Here is a 23432-nt window from a genome sequence, read left to right as displayed (position 1 = left end):
ACAAGGTTGCTAGCCAATTTAATTTCAACAGACTCCTTAAACACACTATCCCAATAGCCGGACGTGCATGCTAATATCTTGGTATTATTATACCACATGGTGTGACCAGTGTCCAAACAATGTTCGGCAATAGCAGATTTGCTAGGCTGCTGTAGTCGCGTGTGCCGTTTATGTTCAATACACCGGTCCTCCTCGGACCTGATGGTCTGACCAATGTATGCCATGCCACAGCTACAAGGAATGCGATAAACACCTGCCTTACGTAAACCAAGATCATCCTTAACAGACCCCAAAAGCGCTTTAATCTTAGATGGAGGTTGGAAAACACATTTCACATTGTATTTCCGTAAAATACGACCTATCTTGTTTGAAGTGCTTCCTATGTAGGGCAAAAAGGCAATAGATTTAGGAGTCAACTGAGAATTATCATCAGTCACCTGGCGCACAGTTGGTTGATATCGCAACGCCCGTTCAATCTGTCTTTCACTACACCCATTGTGGCGGAAGGTAGCCTCAAGATGGGCCAGCTCAGCAGGCAAAATCTCAACGTCGGAGATGACATGTGCCCTGTGTACCAGGGTACGAAGTACCCCTTCACGTTGGGCCTGATGATGACAACTGTCCGCCTGTAGATACAAGTCAGTGTGAGTACGCTTCCTATAAACTGAATGTCCCAACGATCCATCCATCTTCCTTCCTAACCAAAACGTCAAGAAAGGGAAGGCAACCATCCTCTTCCACCTCCATGGTAAAACGAATGTTGGGTTGGATCGAGTTTAGATGTTCCAAAAAGGCATTCAAATTCTCCCTGCCATGCGGCCAAACAACAAAAGTATCGTCAACATATCTGAAAAAACAGGCAGGCTTCAATGGCGCCGACTCCAATGCACGCTCCTCGAAGTCTTCCATGAACAGATTTGCAATCACAGGAGATAACGGGCTACCCATCGCAACTCCATCTGTCTGCTCGTAATACTGGTCATTGAATAAGAAATACGTGGACGTCAACACATGTTGAAACAAATTAGTAAGTTCCAATCCAAACTTCACTTCAATTAACCGCAACGAATCAGACAAAGGAACACGAGTAAAGAGCGAGACCACATCAAAACTTACTAACATATCAGAGTCATTCAACTGCATTCCCTCCAAACGCCGTAAGAAGTCAGCTGAGTTCTTAATGTGATGTTCACAACGTCCAACTTGTGGGCTTAACATTGAAGCAAGGTGCTTAGCCACACGATATTGCTGACTATGGGGCGGAGAGGGACCCCCTCCTTATGTAGTTTCGGAAGGCCATATAACCTGGGGGGAACAGCACTATAGGTGTTAAGACTCTTGATAGCGTCCTGTGGCAAACCACTTTTCTTCAGGAGGTTGTTGGTCTTCCTCTCAACGCTTTTCGTGGGGTCAGCATCGATCCTGCGATACGCTGAGTCAGATAATAAACAATTCATCTTTCGTACATAGCCATGTTTGTTCAAAACAACGGTGGCATTGCCCTTGTCCGCAGGTAAAATGACAATGTCCGGATCAGCTCTGAGAGAGCGTAAAGCAGCCCTCTCCACTGATGTCACATTGCTCTTGGGTGGACGAGCCCTAGTCAAAACACGACATGTCTCCCTCCTGACATCCTCTGCATCAACAGGAGGTAGTTTGTAAACTGCCTGTTCAATCGAACTGATAAAATCCACTACCGGCAAACTCTTCGGTGTTGGTGCAAAATTTAAACCCTTCCCTAGCACGGATAATGCTGCGTCGTCAAGGGATTTCTCTGTGAGATTTATCACAGAACGTCGGGAGATAGGATCAGCCTCCGAGCCACGGAAATGTTCAAACTTAGCCAGATGCCGAGCAGTGACAGAACGATATTCACAATCAGCCTGAGTCCATGAGGCACCGTCCAACCAATCCCATGTAAATTCAGACAGTTTACTAGCCATCAATAAATGGAAACGAAACAATTCTTTGGAAACAGAGTCCAACCGTCGACGAGTAAAACGAATCCTTTCACGGACAAGCGCCAAGCCAGGTGTGTGTTATCTTTTCTGTTAGACTCGCAGAACCGAGCTCTCGTGTTTTCTGCACTTTGTCTGGTCGTTGCAGTTAAGCCTTGAAAATGGCGGAGTGTACATCCGCCGAAATATCGGCAGTTGTCGAAAATTCAACCTGGCTGAATGCCCGTAAGTACTTTGAACATAGTTTACGCCAGGAGAAGCTCAGGTTTAACAGTGTTTACATAACAGCTGGTGTATGACATATGTCACTTCGCAGGTGGCTCTCCCTTTGATAGTGCATGTTTTGCCAGTTACAGTGCTGGAGTAGGTGGTGGTAGGAGGTAGTTCAAGTCTTGCACCAAGGTCTGTCACAGGGGTAGGAGCCATAGGGTAGGGAGATGGGGGCAGAAGGAGCATAGGGCCTGCCATGGAGATTGGGAGGGCGACAAAAGCTATTCTAGGTGTGGTGGGCAAAATCTCAGACAGAATGGATCTCATTTCAGGGAAGACTACTCTTTTCTTCCCTCCATTTCAGTCTTCTACATCTTTCACTTTCTGACTTGTCTGTTTTTGCCATCCCCCTACCATCTCTATTACATACAATCCACTTAGCTTTCCACTCTTATTAACCTGTGCATGATGTTTTAGTAGTAATCTCTATCTTGCATATTACCCTGTCTCCCACCTTTAAGCTCTCATGTTTTCAAATCTCATCCGGTGCAGTCCCCGACAATCAGTCTGTCCTTCTCATCCCATCAGGTAAGTCTCCCCTGACCGGGGGCTCTGGATGACTTTTATGAACTGTACCCCTTTTTCAAAACCTCTCCAGTCCTTTTCCTTCACACCTCTTCCTTCCCCTTCAACTTTTATGCCAGAAGAAGGAGACACCGGCTCCAAAACCCTGTGAAAGTTAAATCCTTTTGTGTGTGTGTTCCACTGCTGCTGCTTGGTGAGAATATTTCTTTCTTTTTTTTTTTAATCTTTCCATTTACATTATATTATCAATAACTGCTTATTTTCATTTTTAGCTTAAACAGGATATTCTTATAAGTGTCTTAAGCATATCATATACAAGTTGTTAGCTGCTTGGACACTATACAACTTCAATGAAACTTAACAAATATAATGCTCTAATATTAATAGCTGACTCATTGAATGCTCGTGTGCAGAACTTAAGCAAGAAAGTAACTTTCACGTGATGTGTCACTGCTCAATAACATAGATAGCTCAATGAAACTTGGACCATCCATGGAAAGAATTGCTACAGTAGAATACAGAAGGTAACTGAAAGATATATGCAATGAGACAAACAGAAATGACACTTTTATTCAAAGATAATAAATACACTGAAGTCACCATGGTTCATGGTGGTTCCCTGGACATTACAAGAGGTAGGACATAGTTCTCAATAGGGTGTTTGATAACCACAAATGGCAATACATGATCTGCAGAGTACTCCCATTTCCACCACATCTTGGTAAGAAGTTCTTGAGGTAGGATGTTCCATTGCTCCACCAGCATGGTTGACATTTGCTGGGTGGTCATTAGTGCATATGTCTCCACAATGCATGTCATACATGCTCAAAGGGATATAAATTTGGAGCAGGGAGACCAGTCCATTCACTGAATGTCCTCTTGTTCCGAGGGCTCCTCAACCTCTGCTGTTTGATGTGGTCATATGCAACATTATGCCTTCCCACACCATGACACCTGGAGCGTCAAAATGATCCTGTTTAACAATGTTCCTACGAGCATTATCTATTCCCAGCTCTTATCCTATCAAGTTGGGCCCAAATGCATCCCTAAAAAAATGCACATAGGAAAGGAGTACAGTGTCACAGTTATGTTGACCAGCGAGTGTATCCTGTCAAAGATTTGTAGATCGGTATACACATGCAGCATTGTGCTTCCCCATGCTGTAACCACTAAAATGATCATGTTTGACAATAGTGGACATACTCTCATATGGCAAGAGGTGGGAACATGTAATGAACCCAGGAACATTGTTGAACAGGATCATTTTGGTGCTCCAGGTGTTACGGTGTGCGGAGGCATAATGTTGCACGAACATTCTGACCTCCAAATGTTTGAGCATGGCTCACTGGGCAACATTGTTGTCATTCTGCACTCATTCCCCCTGTGCACTTTTTCAGGGGCACATTCAACCTTGACATGGATGACAATGTGTGATCACATCGAACAGCACAGGTGGAAGAGCTCTAGAAGTGAAAGAATATTTGGTGAATGGACTGGCCTGCCATTCCTCTGACTTACATCCCATTGAGCACATGTAGGATACATTCTGGAGGTGTACTGAAGCGTGTTGACATGCAGCAATGGCCAACCAGCAGTTGTTAACTGCACTGGTGGAGGGGCAGAACACCGTAGCACAGCAACTCCTCATAAACCTTGTGGCGAGTATGGAAGCATGGTACTGATCATGCATTGATGTCCATGTTGATCACACACCCCATTAATAACCATGTCTCACTTTCTTGTTGAATGGCTTGAAACTTAACACTGCAAAAACCGATATAGTACATTTCAAAACCAAACATTTGAAATGTGTGTATTTTAAAATAAATCATCACAATCATCTTACGGAACAAGTTAACACAGTCAAATTCCTAGGACTAAATGTGGACAACAACTTAAACTGGAGTACACACATTGAGTTCCTATCAAATAAACATAGCAGCTTTGCATTTGCAATGCAAATACTAGCAAACTCTACTGACATGAGTACACAAAAAATAGCATATCATAGTTATTTTGAATCTGTCATTAGGTATGGTATCATTTTCTGGGGAAATTCACGTAGTGTATCTTGAACACTGAAACTGCAAAAGAAAATTATAAGGTACATGTGTAGTGCACAACAAACAGAATCTTGTCGCCCACTATTTCGGAACCTGCAAATCCTGACAGTTCCCTCCATATACATTTATGAAATTATAATCTTTGTACACAGCAGACAAAAATTATTTGAGGAAAATCATTTTAACCACACATACAACACAAGAAATAAAAATAATTTTATGTTACCCACACACTATTTGAAATTATATGCACGAACTTCACAGTACATGGGGATGGCAATATATAACAAGCTAATGAGCAAAAATATATTTAATATGAAGCCAGAGAGTCTAAAAATAAGGCTACAGCTGATTCTGTGGGAGAAATGCTACTATTCAGTAGAAGAATTCATAGAGGATGACATGATAATTTGAGCAAGGGGTAATTAATTCTTAGTCTTTTATTGTATGTGTAACAAAATTGTATTATTATTATGGTACCATTTGTTAAAATCAGTTGTTATTAATTGTTAGTTTTTATTGTACGAGTATTTTTATACTGTATTATTGTTATGGTACCATTTGTTAAATTAGGTGTTGTATGTATATGGTAAAACTTTACCAAAATTTTGACGTGTCCTGTACCTGAATCAAATGATTTAGATTATGTACGTTATGAGACTAATAAATCACAATTCACAATTCTGTAATGTTCAGAGAGCCATATTGAATCACAATGACTTCAGTGTAATTACTCTTTTTGAACAAAAGAATCATTTCTGTTCATGTTACTATACATTTATTTCAGTTACTTCCTGTACTATGCTATAGCAGATCTTTCTTTGTGTGGTTCAAGTTTCATCAAGTTATGTTGCTTGGCAGTGACACATCAGGAAAAAACTTATTTTTGTCCTTAAGTTTTGCACATCAGTATACTTTTGTATATTGTAATACGAGATGCATGAGAGAAGTAATGAGACTTATTTTTTACCTACCAAAGTTTTTATTTATTTATTTATTTTTTCAATTAACAATATTGCCCCTTTCACACTAGTTCCCTTCAGCAGCTATAGACTTGCAGAAGCACTGTTCCCAGTCTTGTTAGCGGCACTGAAATGCTTCAACTGGTAGGGCCTTCAACAACACGGTCACATTCTTTTGAATGTTTCTCAGAGTCCCAAAATGACATCCTTGTAAGACATTTTTCAATTTTGGGAAGAGAAAAAGGTTACAAGGACTCAGATCAGATGAGCAGGGTGGCTGTGAAACAAGAGGAATGCCTTATGAGGTAAGAAATTCCATGATGGAAGTAGCCGTGTGACATGGGGTGTTGTCATGACGCAGCATCCGCTTGTTTGTAATGTCCAGTCTCATTCAATTCACCCTTTGGCTGAGCCTTTCAAGGGAATCTTTGTAAAACAGTTTGTCCTGGAGGAACAGTCTCACAAAAGCATGGACTCATTCAATGTTTTTGTCAGTTTTTCTAGTTGGTCTCCCTGAGCAAGGTTCACGTTCGGTGTGTTCTTGGCCTTCCAAAAAGGTTTTGTGCCAGGAAAAAACATATTCTATTGATAAGGAATGTTCCCCATAGGCCTCTTTCAACTTCTCAAAGGTCACATTCGCAGATTCCCCAATTTTAACACAAAACTTGATGGGTAACACGCTCTAAATTCCACTGTTCAATTTCCATAATGCACAATGAAAACACAACTTCATTGGTGGCACTCTCAGGAATCGTGACTTCTGTGCAAAGCTGACACACAGACTAAACATATGGAAAGGATGAACGCACTGGTCTGCACAAGTAGTATGACACAGTGTTGCCCAGATTGCTCTGTGTTGTCAGTCTCGTTACTTTCCTCACACTACTCATATACTTTACATACACCAAGGACCTTATCGATCATACACCTGGTCTGTGAGCCACTTCCGTTTCTTTCTGTTGAGTGCACTGTTTGTCCATTTGGTATTGATGTTCATCCTGGTTGTGTCCTCCTGAATGTTCTCTTGCCACCTAATTCTGAGTCTCTCTCTCTTCCCCTTGTTCCAGATATTGTTCTCCAGAATGTTATTATAGGTAGTCTCTCTGTCAGTCATGTTAAATGGTCTGTACCATTCATGTTTCTCTTCATTTGCACTTTGGTAATGTTACGATATTTTTCTCACAATTCTTAACTTTTTTTGATCCTGTAGTCCATGTTATTTTCATCACATACAGGTCCAAAAATTTTTATTTTAAATATCAACAATTTAGGAAAAGACAGATTGCTTATTACTTAAAAAAAAAACACATCAAGTTGCAGACAGGCAACACTTGATGTGCCTTCTTTTCTTCATAAACTTGCAATGCTGTTTTCTCAGTGATTTTGTAATAATTTTGAATCAGTCTGATTAATGCTGCATTGGCTGCATAGGCAAGTCTAGCAACATTCACCCCCTGCAGTTGGATCCATTGTGAATTAGTTTCAGTAAATTCTCTATTGATCTCTGAGATGAGGTTAAATGAAATATATGAAATAGCATCCCTTGTCCCAGTCCATTGTTCACTTTAACATTTTCAGTTCTCCTACAGGCACCCTTATAGAATTCCCACACCTTCCCAGTTATCTGTCTTAGACTAATTAAATGAACTAATTTTGACCTATTTCTGCAGAAACCACATTGCTCGATCCTGGTTAGTTCTTCAGTTATGTGGATAGCCTGTTTAATGGGCAAAACTGATAGGATTTTATAAGAGACAACCAGTTAGCTTTATCAGCTGAATTTGACCTTGACGTTGAACATATGGATGTTCAAACTGTGTTCCCATATGGTGATCTCGATGAAGAAGTTTACATTTGTCAAGCTGAAGGCTACGTGAAGAAGGGAAGAAGATGAAAGTTTGCAAGCTGAAGAAGGCAATTTATGGTCTGAAACAGGTGTCATGCATTTGGAATATGAAATTAGATGTGACATTACATAAAATGAACCTAAAGAAGTCAGAATTTGATTCTTGCATTTACTTAAGAATTGAGAAACAAAATACACGCATTATAGCTGTTTATGTAGACAACTTGATCATTTTCTCTAGTAGAAATAATAAGTGGAAGAAAGAATTGAAGAAGGGATTAATGAATCAGTTTAAGACGAGAGATCTTGGTGAACTTAGTTGGTGTCTTGGCATGAGAATAAAACGAAACAGGAAACAAGGGACAGTTAGTATTGATCAAAGCAAATATGCAGCAAACATACTCAAGAAATTTGGTATGGAACATTGTAATCTAGTTCCATATCCATTTGAACCTTGTTCAAAGCTGCAAAAATGTGAAAATAGATTGACAGATGAGGAAAACCTTGTGTTACATCGCATTCCTTATCAGCAAGCCGTAAGATCACTATTGTATTTAGCTCAAAGTACAAGACTGGACATTGCATATGCTGTGGAGGTTCTAAGCAGATTCAGTTCTAATTATCGGAAAATCCACTGGGAAGTAGTCAAACGAATTATGCGATACATTAAAGGCACAGTCAATGTAGAACTAATTTACTGAAAAAGTGGAACAACTGAAATTGAAGGTTTATGTGACGGTGATTACACATCAGACCTCCATCAGCAGCTATCAATGACCAGCTATATCTTCAAGTTAGCTGGGACAGCAGTTTCCTGGACTTCAAAACGACAACAAACCCTCGTTCTATCAACTACAGAAGCTAAGTATATGGCTCTATCAGCAGCAGCGCAAGAAGCGGTATACCTCCAAGGATTGCTTTGTGAATTGTGTGTTATGCATAGTAAAAACCAGTAAGTGTATGCTGTGATAATAGAGGTGCCATTGCACTGAGTCAGACTGGTGTGCATCACGCTCGAACAAAACACATTGATGTGAGGCACCACTATATTTGTGATTTAATTAAAACAGGAAAATTCAGTGTGAAACCTGTAAGTACCGATAAGCAGCAAGCAGATTTTTTGACAAAGGCACTGCCTAAAGGTAAACATCAGTGGTGCTGTCAAGCTGTGGGACTTTCAGAGTTCACGAATTGACATCTCGAGAACTTGTGGGGGTGTTGGGAACCATCAAATTTTACTCTTTGATGTGTTATATGTATGGTAGTTTATGTTTTCTCTTTGATCTTCATTATGTAACATCGCTGAATAAATAGTCTCTAAAAATGTGTGTTCCTGGCAATATGGTGTATTGTGTATTTGATTAAAAGGTCAACTTCATAATCTCACAGAGGACTAATTACAGTCAATCTCTCATAAGGACAAACAGGAAATTAGAGCTGGATATAAAGTGTTACACATTCCAGGAAATATCCTTATAATGTTATTATTTATTGTAGTGCTATTATTTATTAATGTAAAAATCTTTGTAACTGTATTATAAATTTTTGACGTGTCTCCTGTATACCAACCAAATGGATTGCAAATGAATGTTATGAGATGAATAAAACACAATACACAATTCACTGTGTGTAAACTCTTTCTACATCTGCCTTCATGAGACTTTCAGATATTTGCAGAAAGTACTAACAAGGAACTATCAGACAGTAACTATCTGCAAAACTTTGCCTCTAGTGTAAACAATTCTGTGAGTATCATCTGAGAGTACCAAACTGTCAGAGGGGAAAAAGCTTTCATGTGTCTCCAAGCCCTTACTCTAATTTTTTTCATGGAGCAAATAAATGTCCAACAAAAAGTATTATTTCAGATGTTTTTGTCATTCATGCAGGAGCTTTGTGAATATTTAGCCTTCATTATAAATCTGGAAATGTAGTAATTACAATAATATATGTAAAAACTGTTTGTTTAAGGGCCATTGCCTGGCCAGCTCAAGTTACCCATTGTCTGTGACTTTCTTGTCAAGCAGTGGATGTCACTCACAATCAGTACTGAAAATATATGCTCATGTGACAAAACAGACAATGTTTCATTACATAGCTTGTATAATTATCCCTTTCCTCATGTGGCATGATAATATACCAACAATGTCAGATTAAGGTCTTTTTCTCATAGTCTTCTTGTCTTAATATGATATGTAAAATATGTTTTCCTTAATTAAAAACACTATTCAGCTGCAAGTTTTGTTTAGACGGAAAGGCAGGATGGAATTTCAATATGGCACTCAAATCACTTGAACAGTGGGTACTTCCAGTCTTTATCACATGATTTCTGCACTAGTCTTGTCTGTTGAAAGATAGTGAGTTCCATGCACCAAGCTTTTACCTTTGGTGATGCATCACTACCATAAAAGGTGCCATCAGAGTCTTAATGCTTGTGGGAATTTGACTCAAATGGTTAAAGTTGAGAGCAATACGAACAAACTGAATTGTGAGATAAACAAGTACAAAGTGAGCTGTTGAATCTAAGAAAGAATTAATAATGACAACAGCAAAACTTCTGCATATCATATAAAGAATAAGAATGGGCATTACTATTTGGGACACTTACCTTTGGATCCTTTTTCTTATTGACATATTCAAGAATGGCAGGATCCCAGCTATGAGCATAGCCTTCATTTATACTGTAGATTTTACCTCTTTTAGGAATTGTCATATTACGATCAGTCAAAATGAACTCTCCTATAGCCTGAAAAGTAAATAAAAATTATATTTCAATGCCCAAATACATTTTAAAATGGTAATGTTATTTATGAAATGTGGATTCATTTGTAGCTTTTATCACAAAAACTTTTGAGAAATACGGTAGCTGTTTATTCAACATGCAACCTATCTGAACTATTAGTAGCAATGATGAATATTATGCTTCAGATTCATAGAGAAATTAGTTATACAATTTGTAAATGCACATAGGAGAAGGAAATACAGCTAATTTCCTGATTCATTGAATGAAACTTGCACAGAATTGTATCATAGTGATAATGCGTTGATCATAAATAAGGATAAAACAGCATTGATGAATTTCAGTAATATTAAAAGTAAAACTAGAAGAACAGTAAAAGCTGAGCTAGGGAGCTATGTTATTGCACAAGCTCCACATACAAAATTCCTAGGTATATGGATGGATGAGCACTTGAGATGGGAAAAGCATCTAGAAGCTTTGAGTAAAAAACTAAGTAAATGCTGCTATGTGCTTAGAATGCTTCGGGACTGTTGCAACACTGAATCATTGCTGTGTGCCTATTATGCTTATATGAACAGTTTGCTTAGATATGGTGTGATCTTCTGGGGAAATACAGGTATGGCAAAACAAGCTTTCAAACTTCAAAAAAGGGCTATTAGAATAATGAAAGGGGTTCCCCATAGAATGTCATGCAGGGAAATATTTAAAGAATTTAAAATAATGACTCTTCCTAGCTTATACATATATGAATGTGTCTGCTTTCTGAAAACTCACCAGGAATTTTCAACAGTAAATAATCAGATTCATAAACACGAAACAAGAAATAGAGATGATTTTCACAGAGAGGTCCACAAAGGAGCACTATACCAAAAAAGTGTCAACTACCAGCCTAAAATACTTTTTAATGCATTGCCTGCTGCAATAAAGAAAATTAAAGAATGTCATAAATTCAAAGTAGATCTTAAACAATTTTTAATAAGAAACAGTTTTTACAACATTGAAGAATATCTAAATATGGGAAAGTAACATTATTTATATAAAGTGAAGTAAAATACTTGTATTTATTATGCAAATTTTTGTAACACATTAAATAACAGAAATTATATTGTAATTGTCTAATAGGGGAAAGTAAGATTATTTATATAAAGTGATGTAAAATATTTGGATTTATTATGCAAGTTTTTGCAACACATAAAATATCAGAAACTATATTGTAATTGACTACATCCATACAATGTATATTGTTAACGGATGAATAAAGAGATTGATTGATTGATACACAATGTTCATACAAATTGCAGTACCTATAAAGAATTATCCCAATGATTTTGAACTGAGTACAAATTAAGTGACTCATGTTGCAGAGCTGATCTGCATGTACTTAGTTATTCCCAGGAGCCCACTCTCTTTTAAGACTTATCTTTCTAGTGTCACACAAATCTGATACTGATGTACAATCACACAGAATCAAAACATCAAAGCAACTGAAAAGAAGCCTCATTGACATCATGTTACCAAGTTCAGCAGCCTTGGAATCTGGTTTTTCATAGACAGACAGTTTTGTTGTTCACTGCATCCTGCTATGACGTAAAACAAGTGGATTGAAGAGGCTTGTAGAAAGTCACTACAAGAAATGACCACCTCCTGTGTGCATGGCTGTAACAGACCGTAAGATTCATCCACAGTATAGACTCAATGGTGGATGAACAGTTGCAGATTTCCCTGTGTTGGTGCATGTATGTCATTTTGATGGCTTCCATTTCCAACAAAGAAGGAAGAGTAGGGTATAGTGCACTCACAAAGCCAGAAGACACAAAGCGAAACAGATAAGGCAGGGATCCTGAAGGATAGTGACCATATTTTTCTAGTATAAGCTTCTTAATATTCACCTGGTTCAAATCAGGGAGAACATGGAAAACCTACATCAAAATGTCTGTTTGGTGCTATCAATATGTATACACCTGGAGGCCAGTGTGACAGCCACTGAGCCACCTTGTTCTCATCACTGTCTACAAACCACAAACACCTCTCAGAATACAGTTGACACACAAAATGTAGTGTTTTTAGATGTGTTACATTTCCAACTTTGTCCTAGGATGACGAATCAATGTATGTTGGACACAACTGTGAAACACTAAATGTAGTGGTAATGGGTGAAAGTAGGTGGAATGTGCGATCTTACCTTCCTTACCTTCGAAGTATATATCAATAGGCAATTTAAAAAGCAACCACTTCATACAGAAGGTGTACATACATACATTAATACTTGTTCCATAGATTACGGATACAACATTTCGTAATGACGTGGAACGTGAGGATTTGTCAGTCAGAAATTCTTTTAATTTTCGTTTAAATGTTGGTTGGCTATCTATCAGACTTTTAATGGTATTTGGCAAATGACCAAAGATTTTTGTGGTAGCAAACCATTTGTGCACTGTCTTGCTCATACCACAATACTTAAGCTTTTCTATAAGAATTAGAACTCAAAGTTCTGTTATCTTTCCATGCAACGGTACATGCTGTATATCAGCATGCCAGTATTTAGAGACATATAACAAAATAGTGCCAGCCTTAACAGAAGAACAGTGGACACCCCTGGCCTGCACATCTGCATGACATTTCACTAGTTGAATATATCTTCAATGCAACAGAACACTAATTTACTTGTCATAGCCCTTCAGCAACCATAGCTCACTCTTTGTGGAGTCACATACAACTCATGTGGACTTTCTTCATTAACATACTAATGCCTCCTCCAATTCAATGTGAAAGTATGTAACATTGAGAGGCTCTGACTCCAGAATGTGGGTATTTTTGCACCTTAGCAAGAAATCAGAGTTAGTAATCATGTACAATTCTGTAATCTTAATCATTTATGTATTGTCAAGCACCAGATTTTTAAAATAATGTTCACTTCAGTCTTATGTAGTCATTTTTGTGTTACACTGTTCAGAAATACTAATGGAGATTCTCTTTAATCCTAGCACAATAGATGGAAAGCCCCAGAAATTACAGAAACATAATTGCTTATCTTACGAAATCACATAAAGTGACCCTGTTACAGTCCACTGTAGTTTCTCTGCTACGTATGTAACCTTTCTAGGATTACGCTGAATCTCTGTGTGAGCAGGAGTGGTAGTCATGATGGAGGTCTCACTGATGAAGCTGCCAACTGTGAAGATTTGCTGGGAAATATACAAAATGAAATTCATGGCCCACTGCCATGTCACTTCTAACTAATGTGTGGTACTGAACTTTGTGGCACAGTTTGTCAGAGTCATTGAATGGCACGTGAGTAAAATGTCCATCATAATCACAGAAAAACCAAGAAAAGAGGCTGTCAGACATTGTGGGAGGTGTTTGTACACAACTCCATGAAACTACTAGCAGCCATCCATCTAGGACAATTATTGTACAAGCGGCTCCTCATAAGCCACACATTTCTGTAGTCTACACTGCTTGGTCCAGAACAATGCCCCTGGACAGTGGATGACTGGAAACAAGTGAGTTGGAGTGGCAAATCATGCTATACTCTGAGGAAATCTGATGGAAGAGAGTGGTTTTTGTGAATGCATGGAGAATGTTACATGCCATCATGTGTATTGCTAACAGTGGCGAAGGATGAAGCAGTTGGTGTTACAGTATAGGAGTGTCCTTCATGAATTGTGTGTGGCTCCCTTATAGTGTTTAAGGCAATAATAAATGCAGAAGGATATTAAAAAAAGTTTACAGAATTGTGTACTGTGTAGAGCAGAGGTACAGTTCAGAAATAATGATTATAACAGTCAGACAATGCTTGGTGCCAATTGGGAGACAATAGTTTGTGGACAATAACATGTCTAAAGTCAGCATTACAGCAATTTCTTGTGTGGTAATGACACTACTGCATTCAAATTGTACAACAATGGAAATAACCAGCATTGTTATGAGAAAAATGTACAGAAGAGAAAAGGTATAAGAAAAGAAATTACAGAGAATGAGTGAATGTGGGAGAGGAAAGGGAAGACTAAAAAAGGTGCAATTGTAGAGACAACAGTCATCAGTAGTGGCAAAAAAGGTTTAAAACAGTGACAAATGGCAGGTACAGTGAAGTCACCATTGAAGTCATCAGCGTTGTTTGCGAAATGTTTATCGATTATTATATAGTCAAATTAGCAGCTAGATACAGTTTTTTTACAGTCCATTCATGTGAATATGCATATAGTTAGAAATTATCTCCATGTAGAAAACTTTGCAGTATTTGCAACAAGGCCGTTGTGTGATGTGGGCCTTCCTGACATCGGGTAGGAAATGCCTGTGACCAGACTACTATAGAAGAAAGTGGGTGTATGTTTATGGGAAAGCAAGTTTTTGAACAGTTCCATTTAGTGTCTTGGTCTGTTAATATTACAGAGAGAAAACACAGTTGAGATGGGATACCTGCCTGGTTCTATAAAGGTTATGCAAAAGCTCATTGGAGAAGTGAAGTATTTGAAAAAAAAAGTGAAGGCCATTTCTGTTTTCAAGAGAGGTTGCCAACCAGATATTCAAAACTATAGGCCTATATTGATGATGTCAGTACACTGTAAAATTCTGGAATGTGTTTTCACTTCTGTATTATATGATCTTATTGGAGACAGGAAATCTCCTCTAAGAGGATCAGCATGGATGCTATAAATAATGAGCATGTAAAATGTAGACTGCTCTGTTTCTTCACAAGTCCCAGAAGGCAAGTGATACTGATGCATAGGTTGATGCCATGCTCCTTATCTTCTGGAAGGTGTCCAGTGCTGTTTTCTACTGTTGCATAATGAATAAAATACACAAGTATGGACTATCAGACCAACTTTGTGACAGGATTGTAGAGTTACTTGCAAACAGAACACAGCAAGACACTCTCATTGGAGGGAAATGTAAAAGTAACTTCAGCTGTACACCACAGAAGTTTTCTAGGACCATTACTGTTCACAATATGTATAAGTGACCTAGTAGATGTCATCAGAAGCTCCATGAGGCTATTTGCAGATGATGCTGTAGTATATAGAGTAGATGCAACTGTAAATTGTTGCAAAATTCAGCAAGACTTCTAAAGGATCGACCCTTGGTGCAGTGATTGGCAGTTGACCCTCAACATAAACCAGTTGTGATGTATAGTGGATGAATGGGCAGAAACACTTGATATTGTGTGAGTAATAATCATTAATATGGAACCCTTACCAGATAAGACTAATAGACGAGATAGAGAATATCCAAGTAAAAGTAACTATTTCATCACAACTTCATTTTGTAACTGTGGAAGCATCGTAGAGATGCTCAGCTACTGTAGTGACAGACTTTATAAGCGAGGAATTATATAGCACAATATGGTTTACTGTTAAAATTCCAAAAGCATATGTTGCTAGAAGAATCAACAAATATATTGCTTCTTCTTGAATACATTCAAAAAAGGCCAAGAAGGCAAGATTAAAGAGATCTGCGTTTTCAACCTACTGCAAGTGGGAAATGACTTTGGTACATAAAGTACCCTTCACCACATACTATACAATCAATTATGGAGTTGAGATGTAGATGGAAGTGTAGATAAGCAGCCAACCTCATTTCACATAGTCCCCTGACATATGCTAGGTTTTTCCTTTAAGACTGAGACATTCACCTCAGTATCTGACAGGTGTGAGTATTGCCAAACTACCAGTTTAATAAGTCATGATTGCATTATACTGACACAAATTATTTGCAGGAGAATGGAAAAATTGACAGAAATCAATGTCGGGCAAGATCAGTTTGGGTTCCGGGGAATGTTGGAACATGCAATGCAATCCTGACCTTAAGACTTATCTTAGCACGTAAGGAAATGCAAAACTACGTTTATAGTATTCATAGATTTGGAGAAAGCTTTTGACAATGTTGAATGGAATAAATTCTTTAAATTTATGGAGGTACCAGGGGTAGGCTGTGCACATTGATATTCAATCTGTACATTGTTTAAGATGTGAAGGAAAACAAAGAGGAAATTTGAAAAGGGAATTAAAGTTCAGGGAGAAGAAATAAAACTTTGAAATTTGCAGATGACATTGTAATTCTGTCAGAAACAGCAAAGGATTTGGAAGTGCAGTACAATGGAATGGACAGTGTCTTGAAAGGAGGATATAAAATGAACATAGACAAAAGCAAAACAAGGTTGATGGAATGTTGTTAAATTACATCAGGTGATACTGAGGGAAATGAGACGCAAAGTAGTAGGTGATTTTTGCTATTTGAGAAGCAAAATTACTGCTGAACATCAAAGTAGAGAGGATATAAAATGTAGACTGGTAGTGGACAGGAAAGCATTTCCAAAGAAGAGAAATGTGTTAACATCAAATATAGATTTAAGTGTTAGGAAGTCCTTTCTAAAGGTATTTGTATGGAGTGTAGCTTTGTAAAGAACTGAAACATGGACAATAAGTAGTTCAGACAAGAAAAGAGTAGATGGCTTTGAAATGTGGTGCTACAAAAGAATGCTCAAGATTTGGTAGGTTTATTGCGTACCTAATGAGGAGTTACTGACTAGAATTGAGGAGAAAAAATGTGGCATAACTTTACTAACAGAAGAGATTGTTTGATGGAACACATTCTGAGACATCAGGGGGGGGGGGGTTAAAAATTGCAGGGGAAGACCAAGACACAATTACAGTAAACAGGTTCAAATGAATGTGGATTTTGGTTGTTATTCAGAGATGAAGAAGGTTGCATAAGATAGAGTAGTGTGGAGAGCTGCATCAAACCAGTCTTGGGACTGAAGACCACAACAACAACATCTTGAACCTTTTTTCAGGTGAAATCTGTTTATGAGCATGAGAGGAATGAAGAGATTTGTGTGACCATTTATGGAAAACTGTTTAAAGTCTGTGCTCTTTGAGTCGTTCCTGATGAAATAGTGGCTTGTAATCTATAAACTATTGTCCAAGTATAATATTATGGCTGCAAATGAATTTTACCTTCCAATTGGGTTAATTTTTTTCCAGTCATGGTTGTTATAAGCTAAAGCACTTGTTCATACTGCTTTACCTTACTGAAAGTAATTACAGTCCCAAATTTCTTTATAAGTATTTGGAGTTGTTCTGTTTGCCTGGTAAGGGAGAGCAGCTTAGGTATTGGCATATTCTGTTTCTATAATGTATAAAATAAACAATAATCCATTTCATCATCATCATCTTTACATTTACGATGGAACTTCAGTACTTTTCTTGTGCTTGTCTGCAGTCCAACATCTCTGCCATATAGTGAGCAGCAGTCTATCCCTTTTACAATAGTGATATTATTCCATCCTTTTCAATTGTTTTAAGAATTCCATCTAGTCATTTATTGAACTCTTCATCTCTCATGTGCTTTATGCCTCCACCCGTACCTCCCTCCCTGTGTCTTATGGTTAAAATCTGGCATTAAAATTCAGTTATTGAATGTTCTGCATTTCATGTTTGTTGCACACAAGAACTAACTTATTTTATGCTTACAGTAGCATTACTGACTTTTGAGTCCTATAACAATAATATGGAACTTCATGGATTGAAAATGACAAAGTAAGGGAAAGGCAACCACTTATGTATAGAGGACTGGCACATAGTGCATAGAGACATGTAATAGGAAACAGTTAACAATGTTTTTAAAATACAGCTCATTTTGTAGTAAGAGTACACAAATTCACACACAACCATACTGACACCCAAATGTACACACTCACACACTGTTTTCTATTCCTGTGCTCTACACATCAGTCGTCTATAGGTGAGTAGTTTACTTTTCTTTATTCTACGACTTTTGATTTGGTTAAGTTTTGGAACAAGTTATGTGCAAAGGCATGCAGAAAAGTAATACTTCTGAATATTTTATGTGAAAACTCATACATTTTTAAATACAACAAGTTTATTAACATTACGTGTCTTTATTCTTCATATCTACATATTTATTTCTCACTGTAGTCATCTAGTGACTAACACATTTGTCCCAATGTGAGACTAGTTTGTTGATACCATCACTGTAGAATATTTGACTTCTTCATCAGAGTCACAACCTCACCTCCTCTTGCACTACTTCATCACTAATAAAGTGAAGCCCTGGAAGGTGTACTTTAAATTTTGGGAACACATGAAAATCTGATGCGGCCAAGTCAGAACTGTATGGAGGGCAAACGGTGGTAGTGAACCTGTCGGACTTTTGTAGTTGTCGTAGTACTCATGTGTGGTCTGGCATTGTCACAATGAAGGAGAAGGTACATTATGTGTGGATGAAGTCTTAAAATTTGAAACCCCATTACAGCATGCTGTTCCTTATGCACCAACACAGTAAAAATCACACACCACTATATTACATGCAGAATGAAGAGCTCTGTAAAAGCAGAGGGCTGCTAATATGTAGATATGAAGAATAAAGATATAGAATGTTAATAATGTTTGTTTTATTTAAAAAGCTTTAAGAGTTTTCACATTAAAAATTTGAAGGCATTACTTTTCAGCAATCCCTCTAACTTCAGTATTTTGGCTGAGCTGGACTACTACAAGCATATATGAAGACAAACTTGCATAATTTTGAAATTAATAATGTGAATTAAATACATAAATAAACCACATGAATGGATAATCCAATAACAGTATATTAATGAAACACAACTGAATGCCCTTAAGGTTCTATCCATGAAGAGATTCATCTGAAAATATGATCTGACACATCAACCTTTCTTCAGTCACAAAGTAATGCCTCTTATTTTTATTTTTGAAGAATTTCAATGCAACTACAGAGATTGAAAACCACAATATTGAAGTTTATTTATCACTTTTCAATATAATCTCTGTCCATATCCACAATTTTGGCCCATCTTTTAACATGGGAATGTATTCAGTCTGAAGTCTGTTAATGCCAGGTCAAGGCTGCATGGCAGTTGACACAAGGCTTCTCATCAAATTTTCACAATACCTTCAGTGGTGTGGTGACTGGTGTCATGCAAAAGAAGAACATCTACCATTGCTTTGGTGGGGCAAACCCATTGGATATGGCTGTAAGCTGTTTTATGGCTCTAATGCACTGGACAGAATTTATTGTGCATCCTTGGTTCAAAAAATCAACCATAATCACATCATCGGCATCCCAGCATATTGTAGCCATAACTTATCCTGCCAGTCACACAGTTCTGAACTTTTTCTCCTTCAGTGAGTTGCTGTGATGCCATTCCACTGACTGCCTCTTTGATTCTGATTCAAAAAAATGAATTCATGTTTTGTCACTGGACACTGTTTTCTTCCAGAAGCTCCTCTTCCTCCAAACAGAAGTGCTGCAAGAGTTGGGAGGCAACTGTTTTTCTTGTCTCTTTATTCTGGTCAGTTAACAGTATTGGTACTCAAGTTGCACAAACCTTTGATATCCCAGTTGTTGAATAATCATTATCACACTGCCTTTACTGAGGGAGGTAATGCAACACAAATCATCTGCAGTCACCCAGCAGTTACCACAAATGATGTCATCAACTCGCTGAATATTGTGTGGCTCACTGCATTCTCTGGCCTGCTGCTCCATGTTTTGTCAGCCAGTGGTGTTTGCCCTTCAGTTTCATTACAGTAATGAACACATTGTCTAACAGAGTTGCATCACCATACACATTTTTCAGTCTTTGATCAATGTGAGTGAGCATTTCACCTTCTGCATTCGAGAACTCTATCACAGAATGCTGTCTTATATGAACATCGATGTCTGCCATATTGCAAGTGACTGCAGAAATGGCATCCACTGATGCAAAAAGTTGCTCCTACAGTGGACAAGAGAATAAGCTTTTCAGGATAGTGCAAAATTCAAAATTTTCACTTAAACTTCATATAAAGAGAAAAAAATAGGTAGGATTACTTTTTGGCTGACCCTTATAATATATCAAATATATGTGCTATAGTGTGTATTGCATTCCTGTTAGAAGGCCTTTCCTGAAACTCTAGCATTAGCAACAACAATCATGAAAATTTATGTAGTAGATCATGCTTACAGGATCGAGCATGAAGCCGTTAACACTACCGGCAAGAGCTAACACAACCATGGTGGCACTTCCATACAGAGCATATCCTGCTGTGACAAGCTGCTTGCCTGGCTGTAGGGCATCTGCCACACTAGGTGGGCCACTAGTTACTTTCCTGAAAGTTAAAAATTATAAAGTTTAATATAAATGTCATGTAAGAAACAAAGTACTAAGTTTCAAAATTAAGTTGGGAATGAATGGAAACAGCACCAGTTTCACCTCTCTTTCCATAGAACAAGATACTAAATGAAAGAGCAACTCTCATTCATTTATTTATGTATCCTGTTATTTACATCCCATAATGAAGGAGAACCTTGAGGCACACAGAACAAGACAAGGTATACATTAAACAAAAGATAAGCAGCAATTAGGAACCAAACATATATAATATATAAACAATGAAATGTTAGTTCTTAAACAAGTTGAATTTAACATGTGCTTCCTAAGTCACACATACTAGATACTGTTTATAAGGTTCTGGGGCCTAATGTTGGATGTTGTTTGTTCATCATCTTCCTCCTTTACAGAGAGTAAATGGCCAACAATATCCATAAGTTTAATAAACTCTGAAAAGTTCATAAGATTATGAGCAGTTGCCTTACAGAAATATTGTGTCATTTCTACACATGTGACGGTGCCCCAGAGAACATTATAAATGGTTGCAGTGAATGCCCTAGAAAACAAACAGTTCAGTTTGTACACAACTGCAAGATCAATATTTGAATGACCACAATGTTTTATCTGGGCAACGGCCTTGCCGCAGTGGATACACTGGTTCCCGTGAGATCACCGAAGTTAAGTGTTGTCAGGTGTGGTCGACACTTGGACGGGTGACCATCCAGGCCGCCATGCGCTGTTACCATTTTTAGGTGTGCACTCAGTCTTGTGATGCCAACTGAGGAGCTACTTGACCAAATAGTAGCTGCTCTGGTCAAAGAAAACCATCATAACGACCGGGAGAGAGGTGTGCTGACCACACGGCCCTCCTAACTGCAACCTCCACTGAGGATGACACAGCGGTCGGATGGTCCTGGTAGGCCACTTGTGGCCTGAAGATGGAGTACACACACACTGTTTTATCTGTATATGTTTCAATGGTATATCTGTATATAACATTGTGGTCATTCCCTATTTACCATGAACATTGCTACTTGTCATGAAACTAAAAGGAGTTATCCCCTCTAATCTACTTAATTGTTTAACTTGTAGGACTTGCTAATATGCTACCAGTATGTTTTTAAGTTTCTTTTGAAACTGTGGCAAATCCTAATCTTTTGCTATATGTTTTTGAGCACTTATGAAGACCTTTGCACCACTCAAGGAATTGCTTTAATATACTCCCTCTCTCTTTCATTTGTACACCACCATAACAGTTCATGTTTAAATGATTATAATGTAGAAATTATTCTACTTCTCAAATGTAGTTAACATTAATTTTTAATCTGCAGTAGGATCATAAAAGCTAATAATATAGGTTGACAACTGTGTTTGCTTACTGGTTTAGTTATAGTTCCATTGAAATGGCCCACTCTATACAATGTATTCTCTAAACTGACTATGACTACCTAAGTAAAGTGGAAGGAGAGGAAGGAGACAGTCACTTAATAGTAAAAGTGTTGAATCATCAACAGGCAAACAAAAAAGAATAAAAACTTTGCTAGCTTTTGGACAAATCTTTTAATGTGATAGTGTGCACTATAGCCCATTGAAGGATTTGTCTGAAAGCTGGCAAAGTTTCCATTCTTTTATGTGTGCCTGTTGATGATTCAGTGTTTCTACTATTAAGCGAATAGTCTCCATTACTCTTAAATTATTTGCATTCTGCCAGAACTTTCCTTGCCACATTTAATTGATGTGTCATTGCTATTTGTATCAATAAGTTCACTGTTGCTGCCCTGTGTCTTATTCCATGACCTCCCCCAGTTTCATTTTTTTACACTAGAGAATCATCTCCCTTCTTTAAGCACACTGTACCAAAATTCCACAATTAAATTTTTTTCTTTGCAAATTTATGTGAGAATGTCTTATCTCCCCCCCCCCTCCCCCCCAGTTGTCTTTATTACAAATCTCACACATCTATAAATTATATAATCTGATGTTTTAAGACTGAGATTGACAATATCATTTTTCAAATAATTACAAGTACTGATCTTTCTGTCAGAGATGAATTTAGTTACTAGATCTTGTAGTAAACATTTCTGTACGTACCTGTAGATAGCAAAGATTGAACCAATTGAAACAAGACAGTCAATATTGGAGGAACCGTCTAGAGGGTCAAAGCACACCACATATTTTCCTTGTTTGTCAGTTTCCACCTACAAATTCACCACATTCATACAAATAATGCATCAACAAAATTACTTATTACCTAAGTATATAAATAACAATAAACAAAATATCAAACAATGGAAAATCTAGGATGGAATAATGACAATATTGTGAAACAGGTAGGTGTTACTCACCATATTGTGAACATGCTGAGTCACAGACAGGCACAACAAAAAGACTACCAACCAAGTAAGCTTTAACTGGAATTCTGATCAAGGACCTTTCTGTCAAAAGCTTACTTGATGGGCAGAGTTTTTATTGTGCTTATTTTCCACTCAGCATCTTCGCTAAATGGAGAATAGCAACAATTGTTCTCATAATTTGTTAATGATTGAAGTAGCCTATACAAACTTAGGAAAGAACTCTTACACTGCTAAAAGTTTCAACTGTTGACAAACTTTGAATGTGTTAAGAACTCTTGTCTATGTGCTTTGTATGTACTACAGGGAACTACTGTCAGGAAATCAAATACACACATACACAACTATGTAATCAAATCAATAACAACAGTTGCTGATGTGCTGTGTCCAAGGTTGGGAACATATTGAATGAAACAAAAAAACTTCTACATCCCTCCAATCCTCTTGTTGATGAAAAATTTAGTTGGTACATCTTGTGCAAAAATAATTATATAATGTCTACAAAATTCTGTTTTCTATAAGTTATTTCTTCACATAAAACAAGTCTGTCTGTGCTTTGCCTTGCTTGACCCATCATTACCTAATTATTCT

General features: G+C 37.7%; 1 protein-coding gene across 1 annotated transcript in view; it reads right to left on the bottom strand.

Annotated features, from left to right (window-relative positions):
* The window catches only part of LOC126281958 (fructose-1,6-bisphosphatase 1), a 119407-nt gene that overhangs the window by 5528 nt on the left and 90447 nt on the right, over positions 1-23432 (bottom strand). Inside the window, exons 3-5 of the mRNA XM_049981330.1 lie at positions 22582-22688; positions 20344-20488; positions 10230-10367 (exon numbers count right to left, since the gene is read on the bottom strand). Coding sequence (XP_049837287.1) covers positions 10230-10367; positions 20344-20488; positions 22582-22688 — 390 coding nt within the window. The remainder of the gene's footprint in view (positions 1-10229; positions 10368-20343; positions 20489-22581; positions 22689-23432) is intronic.

The sequence above is a fragment of the Schistocerca gregaria genome, chromosome 7, assembly GCF_023897955.1.
Source record: "Schistocerca gregaria isolate iqSchGreg1 chromosome 7, iqSchGreg1.2, whole genome shotgun sequence".
NCBI classification, from domain to species: domain Eukaryota; kingdom Metazoa; phylum Arthropoda; class Insecta; order Orthoptera; family Acrididae; genus Schistocerca; species Schistocerca gregaria.
Note: the sequence above shows the minus strand (reverse complement) of the source record. Positions and strands in the feature narration are given on the sequence as shown.